Source organism: Epinephelus lanceolatus, chromosome 21, assembly GCF_041903045.1.
Source record: "Epinephelus lanceolatus isolate andai-2023 chromosome 21, ASM4190304v1, whole genome shotgun sequence".
NCBI classification, from domain to species: domain Eukaryota; kingdom Metazoa; phylum Chordata; class Actinopteri; order Perciformes; family Serranidae; genus Epinephelus; species Epinephelus lanceolatus.
Genome location: NC_135754.1, coordinates 23,121,861 through 23,143,411, shown reverse-complemented (window position 1 = coordinate 23,143,411; position 21,551 = coordinate 23,121,861). Strand labels below are relative to the sequence as shown.

Sequence of the window (21,551 nt, the reverse complement as noted above, 5' to 3'; positions counted from 1 at the left end):
GAGAAGGTGTGTCCAAACTTTTGGCCTGTACTGTATGTTAGCTCTCCTACAGACGAAGTTAACCTACGTACGTAAGAAAGTTAGCTTACATACTTAACAAACATACTAATTTTAATCCAAACCACAACTTTGGCCCAAACCTAACCAAACTGTAACTGTTTCATAACATTAACCACTGTCATATGTTGTTCTGGGAGTTATAGCAAACTGTAGTTTAGGTGTGAGGATGTTTTGATCTGCCACTGGCAGGGACTCTTACTTATGAAATGCTCCTTTGGGTCATATTCAAAGGTAAAAACAAATTACTTATGTGGTTGTCTAGGTTGGAAACCTTGTTGCAACACTGACATATTATCACCTTTTAAGCTGGTATGACAAACCTGTTTGCAACTTAGTTGATTATTTACACATCCAGCAGTTTCAGAGAAATATTATCATTAATTTTGAGTCATGTTTCGGGCCATCTAATGAATCTAAGTCCATACTGACTCTTATTTTAACTCTGTTTTGGTGTCTACCAACTCCTGAGGGAAATATCTGGCACGTAGGCTGCTAAATTCTCCACTACGTTCACCAGCTAGTTGTTAATGTGTCTGTCTGCTGTTTGGCTGTTTGATACATTCAGCTGCCTGCTGCAGCCAAAAGTAGCACTGTGCTAGCGAAACCAGAACAGTAAAGTTATGAGCTGAAAATCAAAACAATGAGTGGAAACTCATTCTAAAGTTCTTTAAAGTTGCTGCAGATTTGAGTAAAAATTCTTTACTGGCTCATCACTACTGGTGACAACTCTCATGCTGTCACATTGTCGTTTGATACATTATCATAATCATAAAAATGTTCATCGCAGATTTCAAGACTAACTTAACTCCTGGCTAAGAAGCTATGTTTTTCAGGTTGGCAGGTTCAAGCTTGTTTCAACTTTGACCACAGCATCACTCATTCAGACTGACTAAGACAAAGAACATAAGATTTTGCATAGTTGACTTTGTAACCATAAAATGTTCCATACAACTTCTGACAATTTAGTACGTGCAGAAAATGACACTACTAAGTTAATTAAGAATAGGACAATATCATCTGCATATAAAGTGATGTAGGTAAAAATTTGCTGCATTTCCACAGCATGGTACGACTCAGTATGACTCAACTCAATATTAGAACCAGGTCCTTTTCTCTATTTGTTTTCCACTGTGGTTAGTACCCCCTCAGTGTACATGGGATTATCAGATGATTGCCATAGGGCCGCCACATGAAACTGCTGTGATACCATCTCTTTAAAAATCATAGGTAGGTGTAGGGTGCTCCATGTCGGGCTAGTAATGATTCTCTCTGACCAATAAGTGGTCTGCAGTGTGTTAACTCCACCTTCTAGTATCGGCACAGCTCACTTGGAACCTGAGGTGGTACCAAAAAAGAAAGTACCAGATGTGGAATACGATTCACAGCTTTTGCAAATGGAAAACCCAAAAGACCGAGTCAAGTTGCTGTAGAGTACCATGCAGTGGAAATGTGGCATTAGTTATATGCATTATTAAAGGATGAGCTCTAACAGAGTGAGCAAGTGGTTCAATAAATAATAGCAAAAAAGGAGTCATGATATTTATATTTACTGGTATTCTGCTACTGGCTTCCATTGTAAAAGTTTTACCCTTTTGATATTATATTTTCTCCCAAAGTACCTCTTGGTAGAACTTCAAACATGTCATTCTGCTCTGTTGAAAGCATCACTGATGGATGTGGTTGGGTGTGCTTTGCTGCACAACAGTGGTGTCATGGGGTGGTGGAGTACAATGCATTTTATCACACGAAAACATTTTCAGTCAAACAATGTCGACAATTCAGGCAGCAACAGTAATGACTGCAAGGGTCAAAGTCACAAAAGCAGGAGATAAATCATGATATATTGTACACATATTAAATGTCAGATAGTAATGTTTTTGTGTGTGTTTATATTTGTGTGACTGGTTGTATCTGTGTATGTGTGAGACCATGTTGCAGCTGTGTGCCCATCCTATAATCCAGGATGATCCAGAACAGACTCACAGCTGTCTCTGCTCCTAATCTCATATAACACACACACACACACACACACACACACACACACACGTACAAACAGCGACACACACACACCTCTCACTGTTTTTGGATATGCACGTATTCCAAACAGATATAGACCACATGGCAGTTGCTTCAGCAGAACTAGGTCTCCCAAACTTTTTCATTTTGGTCATTTGTTACATAAATTCAAACAAATATTTGAAGCACGTGAAAATATATTGAAAACTGTGCATTTACCTTTAAGTGAGGGTGGCTGGTAGGTTGACGTGTGAACCAGTTTGGCTTTCAGTGCTCCATTTTCCCCCAGAACCCACTGCAGAAGTAAAGCATCCAAATCACAGATTAACAGATGTATGTACAGGGCATGTTGTAGCCTTACATTAGTGGAAAATACCCTGCACTACCCCACTACTTCTCACTTCCCCCAGGCCAGTGCATTTCTGAGGAACTACCAAGACCTGCCATCCTCCACTTGTCCACTAGATACCCTCTGACTTTCCAACCAGTTTTGGTCAGCTGAGTCCCACATACACCCATCTGGGACATGGTCATCTCAAGCAAAACAATTATTTAAACGAAAATGGTGGTGCATTGAACACCCTGATGTGTATGTTCAGCCTATTTTCACGCACTGTTCCTACATAAACCTATGAAAAGCAATGCACCAGAGTATGTAACCCATCAGGAAGGCTGTGATCATGTGACTAAAGCACCGAAGGTAGTAAAAAAGGGAGAAGTATAAATAACCAATGTCCACTTAAGGAGGCAGGTTGGGGTGGTGAATAGGTCAAACAAACGCAGGACATTCCCCCAGGAGATCAGTATTCATGTCCCATGTGAAACCAAGTTATTTAAAAGTACGTTACACACGTTTCTTTTCCTAAACCTACATAACTTTACTTGCCTAAGGCTAACCTACGTACCTTTATGTTAAGTACGGCTGTGACGACACCCAACAATGTATCTTTTTCTAAAACTAACCTATGTAAATCTACCTTACTAAATTTGACCTTTATAACTTAACATTCTGTACGTAACTTTACGTTAAGTACATAACATGACAAAGCCATTAATGGGGCGCCAATTTGTGAGATAACTTACAAGGTATGGGAATACATTCGTATTATGGCTGGGCGATATGGCCTATAAATAATATCCCTATATTTTTAGGCTATATCGTGATACACAAGAGTATATCGTAGACTAATAAAATAATAAAGTACTAAATGATCAGCTGTTAGAATAACTCCAAATAAAGTTGATACTGCATTATTATAAAGTTAAAGTAAGCACTGTTATAATGAAATAAATCAAAAAGTAACCACTGGTGCTTTTATTCTGAAGCAACCGGCTCATCTCAGGCTAAAGTGTTGATGTTTTTGATGTGAACTTACAGCTTCCAGTCAACAGTTAGATGTTACCAGTGAGCAGGAAGGTAAATTGCCACCAAAGCATCAATATACATGATTTATTCACTGTGAGCAGGAAACTAACAGCCCTCTAGTTCATATATTAATAAGGTTTGCAAGTGACACTGGTGCTCCATGGTCACAAAATGCGACTAAATGATTGCGTTTTGGAGCCCTGCAGATACAAAAACACACACTTCGCCTACTCACACTTTCATTCAACTTGTTAAAATTGTTACATCAGCACTGTTAAACATGAGAATTTTTTCAGCTCTTCAGTTCATATATAAATAATATTTTCAAGTCACACTCGGTGCTCCATTATTGCAAAAAAAAAAACAACAACTTAATAGTCACAGTCAAGTGAGACTGTGCTCACACACTATCGCTCTGGAGACAGTGGTCTAGATGTTCGGGGGAGTGCATGTGATGAATCATGCATGTGATTTGTTTGTTTTTTAATCTTGTGTCTTTTAAAGAGGGAGATAGCCACAGGAGAAAGTTAGAGAACCGAAATGTTAAAGTGAGTCACATGCTGGCAGCTTAAAAAAACGACATGACAATTTATACACGATGTTCTCACCATTTACTCATTTTATACATCCCACAAGAAATTAGCTGCCCAACCCTAGTTCATTTTTGTTATGCAAGCCAAGTGTCTTTTTAATATGGCGGGGTTTATACACGTCACTGCTGATTGTTGGGTAACACCTCTGGTACACACCCAAATGAGCAAAAACTGTCCCTGAAAGCCTCCAGGAAACATGTCGCTCCAACCAAAAGCCGTAGAAGAACGGTGCGCACCATTTTTAGATTGAACATGCCCCTGTGCACATTCCTAAATCTTATATTTTCCCTTCATACTATCTGTTCGCATTGTATGTGTGTTTGTCTGTTGTGTCCTCAATCCTATTGTCTCGTACACACACACACACACACACACACACACACTAAAGATACAGAATTGGCTCTGAGGTGAATTTTTTATTTGGTGTGTACCCACTCTTCCATCATCCCACCTAATGCACTCCTGCCTCCAATGCAAATATGCAACCTTTCCCAGAATGCCTTTCTACATCCCCCACAGACCAAACCTGAGAGAGCTGCATTCACTATATGTGGGTATATATATATATATATATATATATATATATATATATATATATATATATATATAAAGAGAGAGCTTGAAACTCACACCCCTTATTCAAAACATATACACTTGTCATTGCATTGTGTTCTGACAATGACACATGCAAAATGGTGAATGACTCCAGCCTTTGCACTTTGATTTTAAAAGTCCCAAATTGTGCACACTAGTTGATCTACCTGGTGAGGGCCAATATCTTCCTCTGGTGATGGTGGGTCTGTCAATCTGAAGAGTGTGGCTGGTGTCGGCCTCCGACGTCGAATCTTAGCAAAGAGAGAAAGAGAGAGCCTATCAAACCATGCTGTGTGTTAATATGTGTGTATTTATATGCGTGTGTGTGTGTGTGTGTGTGTGTGTGTGTATGTACTATGAAACATCTAACACAGATGGCCCCATCCACAGGAACAAGGTGTGACTGTTTATTCAGCGCTGTGGTTCTAAGGTCTGCAAAGAAATTTATCCCCATGTCAACTATGCAATGACAAAATGCATATCATTGCGTAACAACATTTAAAATATTGTTTTCCAGATTGTTCCTGAACGAGGATTACATCTTGTCATAGATGGCGGCTGCCTGGATTACTTAAATTTGCTTCACTGCATGTTCCCATTACGTTAGTAATCATTTAGTTTTTTCAATTCTTCTGTACAGTGTGTTATTTTACTGTCAGATGCATGTCGACTTCTGCCTCAGCCGTCTTGAACATTCTTGTACCATTCTGCCAAAATAACAACCCTCTTGCCTTCACTGATGGTGCTGGATGGTTCACAGATTAAATACTGGTGTTATGTTTTATGCCTTTGAACATCACCTCATGGTAGAGAACTTTCTTCCTGTCTAATTAATCCTGCAGTTGTTTAGTTACTATTTCCATAAAATGAACATAAAGCACGTTAGTGGAATTTTTAACTTCAACTTTAACTTGTGATATTTGATACCATTGTCGATACCACAGGGAAAACTGACATTGAGGGCATATAAGTTAAAGTATTTACTAAAAGATGAATATAACAAGGCTATAACATGACAACAGCTTTTTCTGGTTTCTAGCAAAATGACTGTAGTAAACATTAACAATGAGACAGAGCAAAAAAGTGCAGCTGGCTGACAGTGTGAAAAATGAGTATTGAAACTGTTTTAAATATTCAGAAACTATATGTATCAGTAAATCAATATATCTGACAGCACTAGCAGTATATAATGATCTCCAGCTGTCTCTGCAGCTGTTGTTATTGGTACATTTGTTGCATATGACCTAATCCCAAACTGTGGGCTCAAAAAATAAAATCTGCATTCCTGTTGATTCTTCCATCTCCATGTATTCTGTGAAGCACAGTGAGTCATAGAAACCAACAGTTATGCAACTGAGATGAAATGCAACTTTAAAATCTCATCAATTTCGGTCTGATATGAGAAAACGGTTATATAATGCAACTTTACAATATTGCGGAATAAAAAATGTAATTATTAGAAATTCAGTTCAGTTTAATACGAATGGATTTTTAATTGCGCCTCAACACATTTTGATGTTCTTGTTCTTTATTGGAGTATTTTCATTTTCTGCTACATATACTCAACTCCAGAGGGACATGTTGCTGCACTACATTTATTTTACAGCTACTATTACTACTGGAAAAATACAGTGTGTTAAAAAAGCTTGAGACATAATCATTCATATACAAATGCTGTTCAAATAGTCTTCTTATAGCTTATAGTAATGAAGTAGTGTTCATTTTGGTTCTTTCATACATCAATTTAAAACTATGCTAATTATATATATATATATATTTTAAACACAATGAACAGGGATGAATGCAGGAGCGACCACAGAATGCACCCAGGCCAGGAGGAACCCAGACAAACAAGGTACATACACACAGAAAACTAATCACAAGAACAAGACACAGATGGAGTAGGAAGACACAGGCAAAAGGAGGGAAATGGGGATTGGCTGACAACAAGGGTGGAGCAACAAGACTAATACAGAACAGGTGTGAAGGGAGGACTCTGGGAACTGGGAAGGACTAACGAGACAGGTGTGACAGAAAACAGGTAGGAAAACACACAAAGACAGGAAGTAAAACCAGACACGACACATGAGGAGTGAATCTACGAAATAAAACAGGAAGAAAACCTGCCTCCTTAATGTGAACTGAAAAAGATAAGACAAAAGAAACTGTTGCCTGCTTATTAGCCACGAGTGGGCTGGAGAACGCTACGAACAATACAGTTGGGTTACAATATTTTGCCATCTGGCTATCCGAGGCTGGTACTGTGTGCACAGTGAAATCATGACAGGAAGAAGTCACTTTCTCTCAGTGATAATCGTAGTCTCCTTGAAGCTTATGACAAACTGCCAAATATGAGCCGATGACAATGCAACAGCAAAACTTGTTGTTCCTCACACTACCTTGTGTTGTGTTGTCTAATCAAACAATGAGAAACAGTCATAGCTGCTAGTGATGGAGACAGAGAACGAAAACACACAAGGTTGAAGCTGCCCTTGTCAACTGGATTGAAAATGCCCGGTTACATAATGCCACTCATTACTTTATATTCATGTAATAAATATGCAAATGCAAATGCGATAGATGAGAAAAAAAGTAAAATAAAAAATGGGTTATTTAGTTTAGTTTAGTTCGGTTTATTTTGGTCATTTTGGTCATTTTCCAACTTATAAAGCACAAATACACTGGTAGAAATATACTAAACATTAAGTTCATGTTTTCTTCTTTTTTCTTTAGCATAATAAATAATAAAAAAAAAAAACAAGACCAAAGCCTTATTATTACACTTATTACACCTACCCTTTTAACATCCATTGTTTTTGTCAGCTCCCTTTAAATTATAAACAAATTATACAGTTAAAATAATTATCAGCTAATGATTAACTTGACCCAGACAGGCACTATCATGACAAGAGACTTCCACTGTTGTAAAATTTCAGATTGAGATTTTGAGATTTTCTGCAGTTTACAGGGACTGGGAATCACAGAGCATCCTGGGAGCAATGCCGCCATCTTGGAAGGATAAACTTGTTTGTCATCTGTCAATTGTTCATTATCAGAAATCATAAGTAAGTGTCATAAACAAATTCCAATACAAAGAGAAACTCCTGACAGAAGCAAACAACAAAAATATCACAAATTTTAAGTTACTTTCCGGTACTGGTCAGGTTTTGATTACAATATTTGGACATGTATACAGCAAATTCCTAAGACGGGCCTCAAATGGGGCTTCTGTTGCAGTTGGCGTCACACAACCTCCCGCCTGTTTACGGTTCTGTGCATTGTCATGGAAACGTTGTACACAAACCAACTAGTCAACAATCAGCAAGGCCTCAAAAAAAACCTCAAAAAAGCCCATATTTCTGGTTGGAAGGAGAAGCACACCTACTTTTAAACTTTATTAAAGACTTGGTATAGTGGTTATTCCTGGTCCTATATGACCACCATGGTGGCTGAGTAAAGCACAACCAAAACAGGTTCACGATGTCCACAGAAAATTTTTCCAAAAAAATGAATCACTATTTATTGAAATAAAAAAATAATATAACACTCAGAAGGTGTAAATTGAAGTCTAAATAGCGATTCCAAAGATAAAGTAAGGACAGGCTTTACTTTCCTTCCTGCTGCAGCCACACCCTCCAGGCAGCCTCCCATTTGTGTTATCCTCAGCCATCCACAGCCAATACATGGGGTCAACTCAGGTTTTTGGATATGCACAAACATCACAACACCGACCAGAAGGTGGTTGAAGGAATGAAAGCGTGAGGCTGTGCTTGCACGGTCCAGCAAGTCAGCCAGTGGTAGGAGACTTTGAATAAATCCTATTTTGATGCAAAAGAGCAAAATGACAAGCAGCTCAGCTGTTATATATTTTGGCATGATAAACGACATGTTAGTGCACATTACTCAGAATATTCATGGCTTCATATAAAAGGGAATATTAGTGGTATATCTATTTTCATTAGACTTGTAAACAGCTTTGTAGGATTTTTGTCTTTTTCAGAATAAGGAATAAAACGCTGGTTAATGTTATACAAATTAAATGCTAACAAAACGTCGGTGGATCATGCGTGATCAATCTACCGGTACCTAGCAAAATAAGACACATTACATTAGCCTACCTTTATGTCTAACTACATAAATTATATACTAAATTGGTGTCCATCCATCCATCCATCCATCCATCCATCCATCCGTTTTCATCAGATTATCTGGGGCTGGGTCGCAGGGGCAGCAGGCCGAGCAAAGCACCCCAGACGTCCCTCTTCCCAGCAACACTTTCCAGCTCCTCTTGAGGGACCCCAAGGTGTTTCCAGGCCAGATGAGATATGTAATCCCTCCAGCATGTTCTGGGTCCACCCTCCTAGTGGGACGTGCCTGAAACACCTCTAACAGGAGGCACCCAGGAGGCATCCTGATCAGATGCCCGAACCACCTCAACTGACCCCTTTCGACACGAAGAAGCTTCCTAGAGATCTCCGAGCTCCATACCCTATCTCTAAGGCTGAGCCCAGCCACCCCACAGAGGAAACTCATTTCGCCCGCTTGTATCCGCTACCTCATTCTTTCGGTCACTAGCCAGAGCTCATAGGTGAGGGTTGGGATGTAGATGGACCAGTACATTTAAAACTTCTCCTTCTGGCTCAGCTCCCTCTCCACCCCGACGGTCCAGTGCAGATTTGGTGTTGTAAATGGTGTTGTGTTTTGTCTTAGTTCTTTACAGTAAATTGCCAGCACAAGACACTCTTCCCCTTATCCTTCAAAACTAGTAGGGATGCACCAAAATGAAAATTTGTGGCTGAAGCCGAAGCCGAATAATATTAAACGCTTGGCCGAATACCGAGTACCGAATATCATTGTTTAGTTTTTCATTAGTTTTTGCAGATGAACCCCCTCCAGATTGGTGTTGTCACGGTACCAAATTTGGATTCCACTGTACGATACCAATGAAAATATCATGGTTCTGAGTAGTATCACGATACCACAGCGAAAATGAGGCAGATGTGCCTTTCGTCATTTATAAAAAGATAAATCACTTTTCTATTATAGGCTACATCAATGATATTTCAATGGAATAAATTACTTATTGACTTATTCATACTTCAAAAACAGCATCAATAAGTGATGAACATAGGGGGGATCAAAATAAAGTAAAGTGAGGTTTGTGGGCCGTGAACGGCTCGTTTCTCCTCTGACACGTCACATACCTGTGTTCGGCTGGCTCGGCTGTTCAGGTACTTCTGGGCAGTCCACATGCCAAGAAGAGGATATTATTGGAGCCGACTTCTCCTCGCCGGTAAGCCGATGGCCACCGTATTTGACAAGAATACATTACTGTCTGTGTCTGTGACCCCCATTCAACCCACAATCGGTGGGATTTGCCTTTCGTTTCTGCTGCTGGTTGAAATCTGTAGGCTGCTCGCACAGCGTGCTGAATGATTTAAGCCTATTTTGTTCGCTCAAAACTATTTTTAGTCGCAAATGCGAGTGCGGTGACGGGCGGATCACCACACTGCCGACATTTTAATCCGCGCGTCACGGACGCTGTTTGATTGCATTATCAAAACACGCCGCTATTATTCGGCCTTGCTTTTAACTTATTCCACCGAATACCGAATGTGTGTTTTTTTGCAATATTCGGCCGAATATATTCGGTTACTGAATATTCGGTGCATCCCTAAAAACTAGAAACAATGATCAACACTTTTCATAAGTTTCTTACATTTCATAGACCAAACAACTAATCAATTAATTGAGAAAATAATCGACAGATTAATCGGCAATGAAAATAATCACTGGTTACCAATTCGACGACAAAATAAAGTTCCACTTCAACCAGTTACAACATTAAAGTACTCATTATATGTTAATGCATCAATAATACAACACTACAAAGGATATTCCACTGAGTTATTTTTAGCTCTCTTCATGATTTAAGTCCAACCTACACCAAGCTTTGAGTATTTATAGTAAAGTAATACAATGATAAAACACCTCCCCCAGGCTAACAATAACTAAGTGTTATGAAATACACAACAGATTCATCACTCTCACTATTTGGTAACGTGTTATGGTAATATGATTGTTGTGAGATACAAGTGGCTGCCAAACCAATCACAGCTGAGAGAGTGGGCATGGAAATGTGTGGGTGCTGCTTCCACTGTGGAGTAACTTACTTACTGCTTCACTCTGTGTGCTGGATTCATATTCATACATATTCATCATTCAGACACTGGAATTAAATATGCTGCCCGATGTGGGGGTGGGGGGACACATTTGAATATGAATGACAAGGCATCCAATTAGAAGTTTAAAATGTGTCAACATGAAAATTCAGATGCCAACAAACGTGAGTGGTTTCACACACACACACACACACACACACACGAACACACAGAGAGAAGAGCGTGTGCAGTCAGAGGACCACACCACAGGTTGAGCACCTGTCCGAGAGCCTCTTCCGACACAGTGACCTTTTATGAGTGTTTTGTTAACATGTTTGCCAGAAGGTCAGTCACCTACGGGGGACATAGTATTTCCATCAGGTTGTTGTCGTGCATGTCTGAAATACGTGTTGATACCTGGGGTGGCTCAGGGAAGCTGCACTGCACTACTGAATTGATTTGTAACTGATTTGTTTCACAGTTCTCAGCACATGCAGCGAGCTGGTCATAGATTCATGCACTGGAACAGATGTATTAGTCTTTAACTTAAATTGACATAATGGGAGGATAAAGCTGTACCATACAGCTGAGTGTATGTGAGCAGTATAAAACCTGCTGTGTGGTAGAAACGAGCCATTATTGGGGATTTGATTTTGGATTTACTGATTGTTCTGTACTAAGCTGAGTTAGTTTTGCAATCTAATTTGTTTTGGTGTGAGTTGCCGAGTGTTGGAGATATCGGCCGTAGAGATGTCTGCCTTCTCTCCAATATAATGGAACTAGATGGCACTCAGCTTGTGGTGCTCAAAGCGTCAAAAAACAAATGTGAAAAACAGCAATGTCTCTTTCCAGAAATCATGACCTGGTTACTCAAGATAATCCACAGACCTTGTTGTGAGCAGTTTCATGTAGGAACTATTTTCCTTCTACTGAACTACACCCACCAACTGAATCACCATGCAGGAAGAGTGTATCTACTGCTCGCTCACGTAACACCACTGAGCTAGCTAACATTACAGCTCAGCCAAGGAGGACACCATTAATGTTTACATCTCACACTGTCCTGAGCATGAGCCTCTCGTCCATGAGCAGATGCACTCTTCCTTCTTTGATATGGGTTGATATGGTTGTTGTACATCAATATTGCAGTCTATAATGTTCATTTAGTTGTGAGAGGCCAAAATTGTGATTCGATTAATATTTGAATCGTTGTGCGACCTTTCTTTGAGCACCACAAGATGAGTGTCATCTAGTTCCAATATATTTGACAGAGGTAGGGCTGCCCCCTAATAGTTGACCAGAGAGGTCATTAGTCAGCAAGATCAAGATTTCATTAGTCGCTTATACGCAGAAGAAACCAACCAACCAAACAAACAAACAAACAAACAAACAAACAAACAAAAAGTGAAACTCTATTAGGAGCTAAGGCTTGTCAAATTAAATCAAAACCTTTATGACTGGACCGTAATTAACAAGCGGCTCACTCAGTGTGTGATGTGCACTTGTAGATAAAATATAGGCCTATATTAATGAAGGTTCATTAGTACGGTTTTGTATTTCTCTGTAATGTAGCACAGTGTTAACAATGTTACTGATACTATTCTTTCTCACACCTTCAACTCAAACCACTGTGTTGCAAAAATATATAATTTCCTAATTAAATTCATATCGTAAACATGCAGGTGACAAGTCAACTAATGGCCCTAAATGATGACTATTGGTCAACGAGGGAAGACATCTCTACGGCCGATATCTCCAACACTTTGCAACTCACACCAAAACAATCTAGACTCTACAGGTCACAGGGAAAATGTAACTGTCCCTTTAACATGTCTATTTTAATGGTTTTGTCCTCGTACCACCTCACTGACAGTGTTGTGTGTTTTCAAAACAATTCTCAACACCATTTAAACTCAGTAAAAACGCTTCATTTTGAACCTTTTCACACATCTTCAAAAAACTGAACTCTAAAAACAGACCTGATGCTTTATGTTTGTTGCACAAAGAGCATCCGTGCATTCACTGAAACATCGCTCAAGGTTTTAGACACCATCATTGAGTTCTTACAGGCTGCATAACAAAGACTATCTGGCAAATAAAACTTTGACGTTAGGCATCTCGAGTCATTTTGGTGCAACCGGTCACACAACACCATGCCGTGGCCAGTGAGGGTGAGAACAGCTGGACCAAACACTGCACCAAAAATTGTAGCAAATAGACCTCACTGCCATAGAAACGGCGAGAAAGAGGAATTTAAGCAGCGCAGGTCTTCGATATAGTGCTTGAAAATCATTAATCCCCTACCTTATTTTGGTAGGTAGGACGACCTTGATGCTTACCTAACGTTCAATGCATTAATCTGGATGTTTATAAAGCACCGGGTGCCCTAAAGAGCCCTTTATAGAGAAATAACCTATCCATTTAACAATTAAGACCCATGCAGTGAAAGCATAAATCCCTGGCTGTGTTCATACAATGCTTTCAATTCATCCAGTGCGTAATCCTGTGTAGGGCTTGATTTGATGTTGAAGAAAAGACAAATGAAACCCGCTATTGCCATTTGACCTTTTGTTTCTCAGTGAGGAATTTCTAAAAATAGGTGAGAGTTGATTAAAAAACACCACATCTGATTTTTTGCCCTTATCTACCAGGCAGCGTGACTGGAAATACAATCTTGTTGAAGCAGTTCACACACACACACACTCACACACATAGTGTACCTATACGGTACGCACTTGAAAATAGAAACTTCCCACTGCAAGCCGCTACATTCAACATGGAGTTTTTGTGTCGTCCTCAATGGAAAGCTAATGTGTTTTTTCCTGCCTGCAAGTCAGACATTCTCAGCTGGTCTGGTTCCTTGTAGGAATAATGTGTTTACAGGAGCAGAAAGGAGCAGGCTATGCTGGGTTTGTTGAATAAGAGTTTAGCGCTCTTGGCTGTGCTGCAGTGAAAATGTGTTCTTGGCATTAGCTGTCCTTGCCCTTGATTCAGGCCTCAGTCATCCACAGCTAATCTCTTTGGTTTTAATCAGTCATCTCCTTGGCTGATGGTTTTTCTCTCTTCCTTTTTTCCTTACATGCCATCTTTCCTCTCCCTGTTGTCCTTCTGAACACTTTGTTTTATTCATAACTTCCCACTCTTTCTACTTATCTTTCTACCTTTCCGTTCTCCCATGCCGCTGCTCGCCATTTCAATGCTAATTTTATGGCTGTGTTCTGGGAATGTTGCACACAAGAACTTGGCTGACCCTCGCGTGTTCCCCATCTGCTGGCTGGTCCCACTGAAACAAACACAGGTTTCAGTCACTGTCAGTGGGAACGTGCAGCAGGGTCGGCCTTCAACAAGTGCAACAAAAGGATGATACCCTTGACCAAACCTCACAGGGCTGCATGAGAAGGCTATTGATGTAGCAATAACCTTCTTGTTTCTTACAGGGCCAGTGTGTAAGATTTAGAAGCATCTAGCACAGTGGTTCCCAACTGGTTCAGCCCTGGGGCCCAGACTTCTCCTTAGTCATTAATTCGAGGTCCATGCACTTAAATACATAAAGTGTCATACTTGTATTTGGCCATATCATCAGTCACTAAATCTACAGCAGGAAATGGCACTATAAAATAAAAGCTCTCTGCCAAAAATTCATTGCTCTTAAAAATAAGTGTGTTTTTTACAAACTTAACACATTTGCGAGTCACGTGCAACCCACTCTTGGACCGCGACCCACCAGTCGGAACCACTGATCTAGCAGTAAAGTTGCAACCAACTGAATACCAATCCACTGATCCCTTACTTTCCAAGTATGTTGAGTAGAGGTCTTCATAGATCCGAAATGACAGACCTGAACCCCAATGTATCTGGAAAATTTGTCCCAAGATCCAATTGGATCCGATCATTTTTGAAATATAGATTCCTGACTGTTATTTTGCTTCCAACAGCCCAACAACTATCAACTGGTAACTAATCTGTTATTTTTTAAGGAAAAAACGCAAAATCATGTGAAATACCAGAGGGCTTTCTTTTCACTCCGCACTACATTGACTTAGTGAGCGTTAGCGCTACATTTCGAAGTGCTATCCTTTTAGACGTGGGGAAATGTTGTGTTGTAAATGTCTTGCCGTCTATTTTATATTCTGTTGGCTTTGCTGACAGACAGGTGGCCAGCCATGTTAACATGCAGAAACATGGTGCCCTCTACCAACCCTCCAGTCTCCACTGGTTAGCTAGCCACTGTGCACTGTCAGGAGCTAGCTAGCTGTGCCAATCATTGTGCTTTAACCGCTGGTAATGCTGTCCTGAGCCATAGTGGCGGGATTGCAATGCTTCAGAAACATGGTGGTCACCCTCCAGCCTCCCCTCACGTTGCCCCATTAGGTAAGTGGCATAATTTTGAGCCACAAATCCAATTTAGCATTGTTAACTAAGGAAGCACCACTTGCCGCGTTGATGCCGTTAACAGTGCTAACAGAACTACGAGTGATAACATAGTTAACAATGCTAAAGGGCTTATGTGCCTTAAAATTAAGATACTTAGTTAACGGGGTGACCTTGGGGAAGAAAGGAGGCTTGGCACAATCTTTCCGCAGCAATACCGCCATGGTTCAGGGCAGCGTTACCAACAGTAATCACCAAAATGAGCTGCGCCACTAGCTAGCGTTGGTGCTCTAATGTCCAAGAGGAACGAAAACCTGTTTCAGGTCTATTTTATGGTCCAGACAATGCCAATAATTACATTCTCCTAAAAATGCTGTTCTGCGTTCTTCTGCTAAAAACTTGTATTATGTCATGATAGCCTACAACATACTGTCCTTACCTGTCTATCCTACTGTTTAATGATGTCCAATAATGTTTTATTTATTTCATTCTATTGTCAGTTATTTTGTTGTTGTGATGTACGCCTTAATTTCCTTGCCTTGGGGATCAAGTAAGTACCTGCGTTTACTGTAACCTCCTCTAATTCCCTGTCACACATCTTTCCTCTACTCCGCCACCAACTCACTTCTGCTGCTCAATGTTTTCTTCATCTTACTTTCACTCTTGTTATCTCATCCTTAGGGATGTAACGATACCAGAAACTCACGATACGATATTATCACGATAAAGAGTCCACGATACGATATACAGTACAGGCCAAAAGTTTGGACACACCTTCTCATTCAATGCGTTTTCTTTATTTTCATGACTATTTACATTGTAGATTCTCACTGAAGGCATCAAAACTATGAATGAACACATGTGGAGTTATGTACTTAACAAAAAAAGGTGAAATAACTGAAAACATGTTTTATATTCTAGTTTCTTCAAAATAGCCACCCTTTGCTCTGATTACTGCTTTGCACACTCTTGGCATTCTCTCGATGAGCTTCAAGAGGTAGTCACCTGAAATGGTTTCCACTTCACAGGTGTGCCTTATCAGGGTTAATTAGTGGAATTTCTTGCTTTATCAATGGGGTTGGGACCATCAGTTGTGTTGTGCAGAAGTCAGGTTAATACACAGCCGACAGCCCTATTGGACAACTGTTAAAATTCATATTATGGCAAGAACCAATCAGCTAACTAAAGAAAAACGAGTGGCCATCATTACTTTAAGAAATGAAGGTCAGTCAGTCCGGAAAATTGCAAAAACTTTAAATGTGTCCCCAAGTGGAGTCGCAAAAACCATCAAGCGCTACAACGAAACTGGCACACATGAGGACCGACCCAGGAAAGGAAGACCAAGAGTCACCTCTGCTTCTGAGGATAAGTTCATCCGAGTCACCAGCCTCAGAAATCGCAAGTTAACAGCAGCTCAGATCAGAGACCAGATGAATGCCACACAGAGTTCTAGCAGCAGACCCATCTCTAGAACAACTGTTAAGAGGAGACTGCGCGAATCAGGCCTTTATGGTCAAATAGCTGCTAGGAAACCACTGCTAAGAAGAGGCAACAAGCAGAAGAGATTTGTTTGGGCCAAGAAACACAAGGAATGGACATTAGACCAGTGGAAATCTGTGCTTTGGTCTGATGAGTCCAAATTTGAGATCTTTGGTTCCAACCGCCGTGTCTTTGTGAGACGCAGAAAAGGTGAACGGATGGATTCCACATGCCTGGTTCCCACTGTGAAGCATGGAGGAGGAGGTGTGATGGTGTGGGGGTGTTTTGCTGGTGACACTGTTGGGGATTTATTCAAAATTGAAGGCACACTGAACCAGCATGGCTACCACAGCATCCTGCAGCGACATGCCATCCCATCCGGTTTGCATTTAGTTGGACGATCATTTATTTTTCAACAGGACAATGACCCCAAACACACCTCCAGGCTGTGTAAGGGCTATTTGACCAAGAAGGAGAGTGATGGAGTGCTGCGGCAGATGACCTGGCCTCCACAGTCACCGGACCTGAACCCAATCGAGATGGTTTGGGGTGAGCTGGACTGCAGAGTGAAGGCAAAGGGGCCAACAAGTGCTAAACACCTCTGGGAACTCCTTCAAGACTGTTGGAAAACCATTTCAGGTGACTACCTCTTGAAGCTCATCGAGAGAATGCCAAGAGTGTGCAAAGCAGTAATCAGAGCAAAGGGTGGCTATTTTGAAGAAACTAGAATATAAAACATGTTTTCAGTTATTTCACCTTTTTTTTGTTAAGTACATAACTCCACATGTGTTCATTCATAGTTTTGATGCCTTCAGTGAGAATCTACAATGTAAATAGTCATGAAAATAAAGAAAACGCATTGAATGAGAAGGTGTGTCCAAACTTTTGGCCTGTACTGTATATCACGATATTTATACAAGGGGAAAAACAGTTGAACATGTGCTTTCATTTCCCCCCTATTACTGCTAGGCAGGCAGACATTAAAGTGCCATAACAAAGTCATGTCAATTAAAACTATAGTAACAGAATATGAAAATGGAAACATTCAGTATTTTTTAACCTACTCTGAACAAAAGTAGTGTAGTACTATTACTAGAAAGTCATCTGAATGACATCAAATTATGAGGATAGAGAAGTCTTAATATTCATCAAATATACAGAACTTAGAACAATCAGACCCTGCAACAACAACAAAATTAACAAATTAGAAATAATGTAAACTCAATAACACACAATCCCTCACTCACAGATACACAGAGAGACAGAGAGAGAGAGAGAGAGAGAGAGAGAGAGGTGGGTAAAGATGTGTGCAAAAGAAAACCAAAATAAATAAAGCCCAGCCATTTCCCTGGAAGTCATAGAAAAACTCAAAAACACACATTCACTCAGTTTGTTCACGCCAGGTTGACAATCTTGACATCAACACTATCTCACAACAGAGGAGATGGAAAGCTCTGCTCCTGCGCTTTCATGTGATATGCGTGGCATTTCTGTGCGACCTTGCATTCGCGAGTAATCCATCCAAAAGTAATGTGTGTGCAAAGCTGTATGAAAGTTTTGTTTTACATTATTTTAGTGTAAATTTATCATTTTTTTTCGCTGTGAAAACATTAGACTACCGACAAGAGAATGCGTGGCTTCTCGCTATGACGAACAGTCGCGGAGAAAATCCACAGAGAAGAACAATCAATCTCCTTACTTTTATTCGCTGTTTCCAGTTGCATGCAAAGGATTATGGGGAATGTAGTCGCACAGTCATATTACCGGCTCTGTAGGAGAACGCAGCTATATAACTACCGTGGCATTCCCATGACGGTAACGAGAATTTATTTTATCGCGACACCGCGAAATTCGATATATCGTTACATGCCTACTCATCCTACATCAGCCTAATCAAGATCATGATCCTGGGTTTTTGTTAATATTATGTTACCCTATGGACTTTGTTTTGGGGTTTTCTGTTTGTGTTCTTCCTTGTTTTGTTATTAATTTATGTTTAATCTGTTTTAACCTGTTTCATTTTGTAGATTCTCTCCTCATGTGTCGTGACTGGTTTTACTTCCTGTCTTTGTGTGTTTTCCCGCCTGTTTTATGTCACACCTGTCTCGTTAGTCCTTCCCTGTTCCCGTTTGTCCTTCCCTTCACAGCTGTTATTAGTCTGCTCCACCCTAGTGTTCCCCTCCACACTCTTGTTGTTAGTCAGTCCCCATTTCCCTCCTTTTGCCCGTGTCCTCTTACTCCAGCTGTGTCTCGTTCATGTGATTTGTTTTCTGTGTACCTGTGTGTTTCCCTTTGTCCTTTGTGAGTTCTCCTGTGTCAGTTCCTGTGCTCATCCCTGTATTCTTGGTCTCGTTCCCTGCCCCATTTCCTGCCTGGTGTCCTGTTGTTGTTTTTTTTGGTTCTTATGGCATTTAGACTTTCTGTTATCTGCCTGTTCTGGATGTTTTTATCAGCTTCATTAAAGCTCACTTTTTTACCCTCAAACTTGCCTGCTACTCTGCATTTGGATCCTGCACAATACTTACGTGTTTCTCTCATGATCAGCACTAATCATAGGTCTTTTCAGATCCACTCAGTGTTACACATAATGATTAACAAACCCAGGACCAATAGTACTAGAATGGGACCCAACCCAACCTTGTTTGACCATAATATACCGTGGACCTGAACTTGTATGGGTTTCTGGGTCAGGTTTTGGGTACCCGCCCTACTTAAAGCCAGTGTTAAGTTTGTTCGTTCAGAGCTGCGCCCTATGTAGCTATTAAAGGCTCATTCTAAGCTAAGGAAAACACAATGATTCTTAGTTTCAGGTGATTATACACTAATGAAAACAGAATTATAAACATAATATTCAATTTCTGCCAATAGATCCCTACACACTGGTCCCTTAAAGTAGCCTTGATGAAAAGCAACTATGCAGACTCGAGCAGTCAAGCTTGAGTAAATAATTAATCAACCAAATCCTCAGAATCTTGGCCCAGCGGCGGTAGATTACAGGACAGGTGGCAGGTGACAAGTGCATGTGTTAAAGTTTAACATCTCCAGTGTGGTTTGGGGGGGAAAAGTGAACAAAAAAAGGCTCCATATCAGCTACTGTCAAAGTCCTTTGAATGAGAACCATTTCCCAGAAGCAAATGCAACACGCTGGGGTCAGTTATCAAGGAGAGAAGTGGCTTGCAGCACTCAGACACATCTCGAATACAGTTGAGGCTCATTCGACATGACATCACCATTAGGCCATTTTTCTAATCAGCAGAGTGGCAACCTGTACTGCAATGGTGGACTGGGAAATAAGAAAGAGAAATAATAAAGGGAGGATGCCTACATTATGCATTATAGAACTTATTTGCAGCTGAATTACAGTTTATCCCCCTCAGCTGGATTGCTGCTGGTATGTTAAGCTTTGAGGAAATTCCCCATATTCACAGCTGATTTTCCTCCAGTGGGAATGTCAGCAACAGGTGATCCTATAAGGAGAACCAGAGTTGCTTTGGTGGCTTTATGAAGACGTAACCTAAGACGTATTATGACATAAGAACCCTGTGCGTGCTATACCAGTGAATGCTGCTGCTTTTGCTCCCATTAGATCCATGGCAGAAGATTTGCGGTAATCTCACTAGGTCCTGAGACGGCAAACTGCCAAAGCGTCTTATAGGAGAAACTGACTCAGCTCACATGATGCTGTCAAAGAGCACTGGTTGAAATGTATGTCGGCAGGGTCTTAATAATTGAAGACTAGGGAAGGAATGAGCAGCACCGGTAATGTGAACCTTTCCTGGATAGTTTGTTTCAGTACAGTAACAAATTACCATAAGAAAGTAATTAAATTAACATATCAGTACGAGTTGGTTCAACCCAGATAGTGTTCAGAAGTGACACATGGGAGTGCTTAAAAAAAACAAATAAAGGAATAAAGGGGGAAAGAAAGTAGTCCAAAGCCTGAGAGACTGCACGTTGGGCTGCAAACAGCAGATGTGTGAGAAATATTTGAGTGCCTAGTTGCTATTATTGATTTATTCGTTTAATTTTACATTCCAGCCCGAATCGAGCTCTCCAAGCAGATGCCCCATGAAATCTCAAAATCTTGTACTGGCAGAAAATGGTGATTTTGCACCTGGTTTACAATGAGATCTCCCTCTAGGGAGCCGTCAGTCATTCAGACGTGAACCTCTTTTAGACAGTCTATATGATGTTCCGAGTATATCTATGATTCAGAGATTGTCTACACACAGCTCTCAACATGGAGGTGTGCGGTGTCCATTTTAGGACAGCCTTGGGTGTCAGAGTTTGGTGTCAGACCTTAGATGAAAAAGCATCAGGTCTCAGGAAAACTTATGCTGGACTTCAGATGAAACGACCTCAGATGGAACGGCCTCAAAAAAAAAAAATCGGTCTCACAAAAAACAGCTTCAGAAGGGCAAACAATGACGTCATCATGTTGCGACTTCAACGATCCTGGCAGGCGCCTGGCAGCAAGCAAACACGATAGTAACTTTTAGACGTTCTTTTTCTTTTCTCTTTGTTACTCCTGCAACTCTCATGATATATTAATTCATGGTTAGATTTGTAACTGTAGATTATGATGAATTGTAGGACGAGAGCTAGCTTTATTCTATGTTTTTAAAAATTAAGTAGCTGATGTTTCCAGCATTATGTTACCAATGTTTTCTTGTCCTTAATTGATAACCATTTAGTTCAAATTACGAGTTCATCAAAGCATTTTAAAAGTGTCTCCACTGTGCTGTAAACTGTATTAAATTTAATTTTATTTTGGATTTTCGTTTGATATTCAACCAGTCGGTCTAAAACAGTCTATCTGTAACTTATAACTCACAAACTAGTCTGTGGGTGATATGCTTAGGTGAATGACGCCATCCTGATATCAGCAATAACAGCTGTAAGAGTGCAGTG

At 40.4% G+C, this 21,551-nt stretch overlaps 1 protein-coding gene across 2 annotated transcripts in view; it reads right to left on the bottom strand.

Annotated features, from left to right (window-relative positions):
- LOC117246993 (protein phosphatase 1 regulatory subunit 1C-like) overlaps nt 1–21,551 on the bottom strand; it is a 29,422-nt gene that overhangs the window by 5,268 nt on the left and 2,603 nt on the right. For both annotated transcript variants that reach the window (XM_033611062.2, XM_033611061.2), the window contains exons 2-3: nt 4,797–4,880; nt 2,296–2,371 (exon numbers count right to left, since the gene is read on the bottom strand). In XM_033611062.2, the coding sequence (XP_033466953.2) occupies nt 2,296–2,371; nt 4,797–4,880 (160 nt within the window). The remainder of the gene's footprint in view (nt 1–2,295; nt 2,372–4,796; nt 4,881–21,551) is intronic.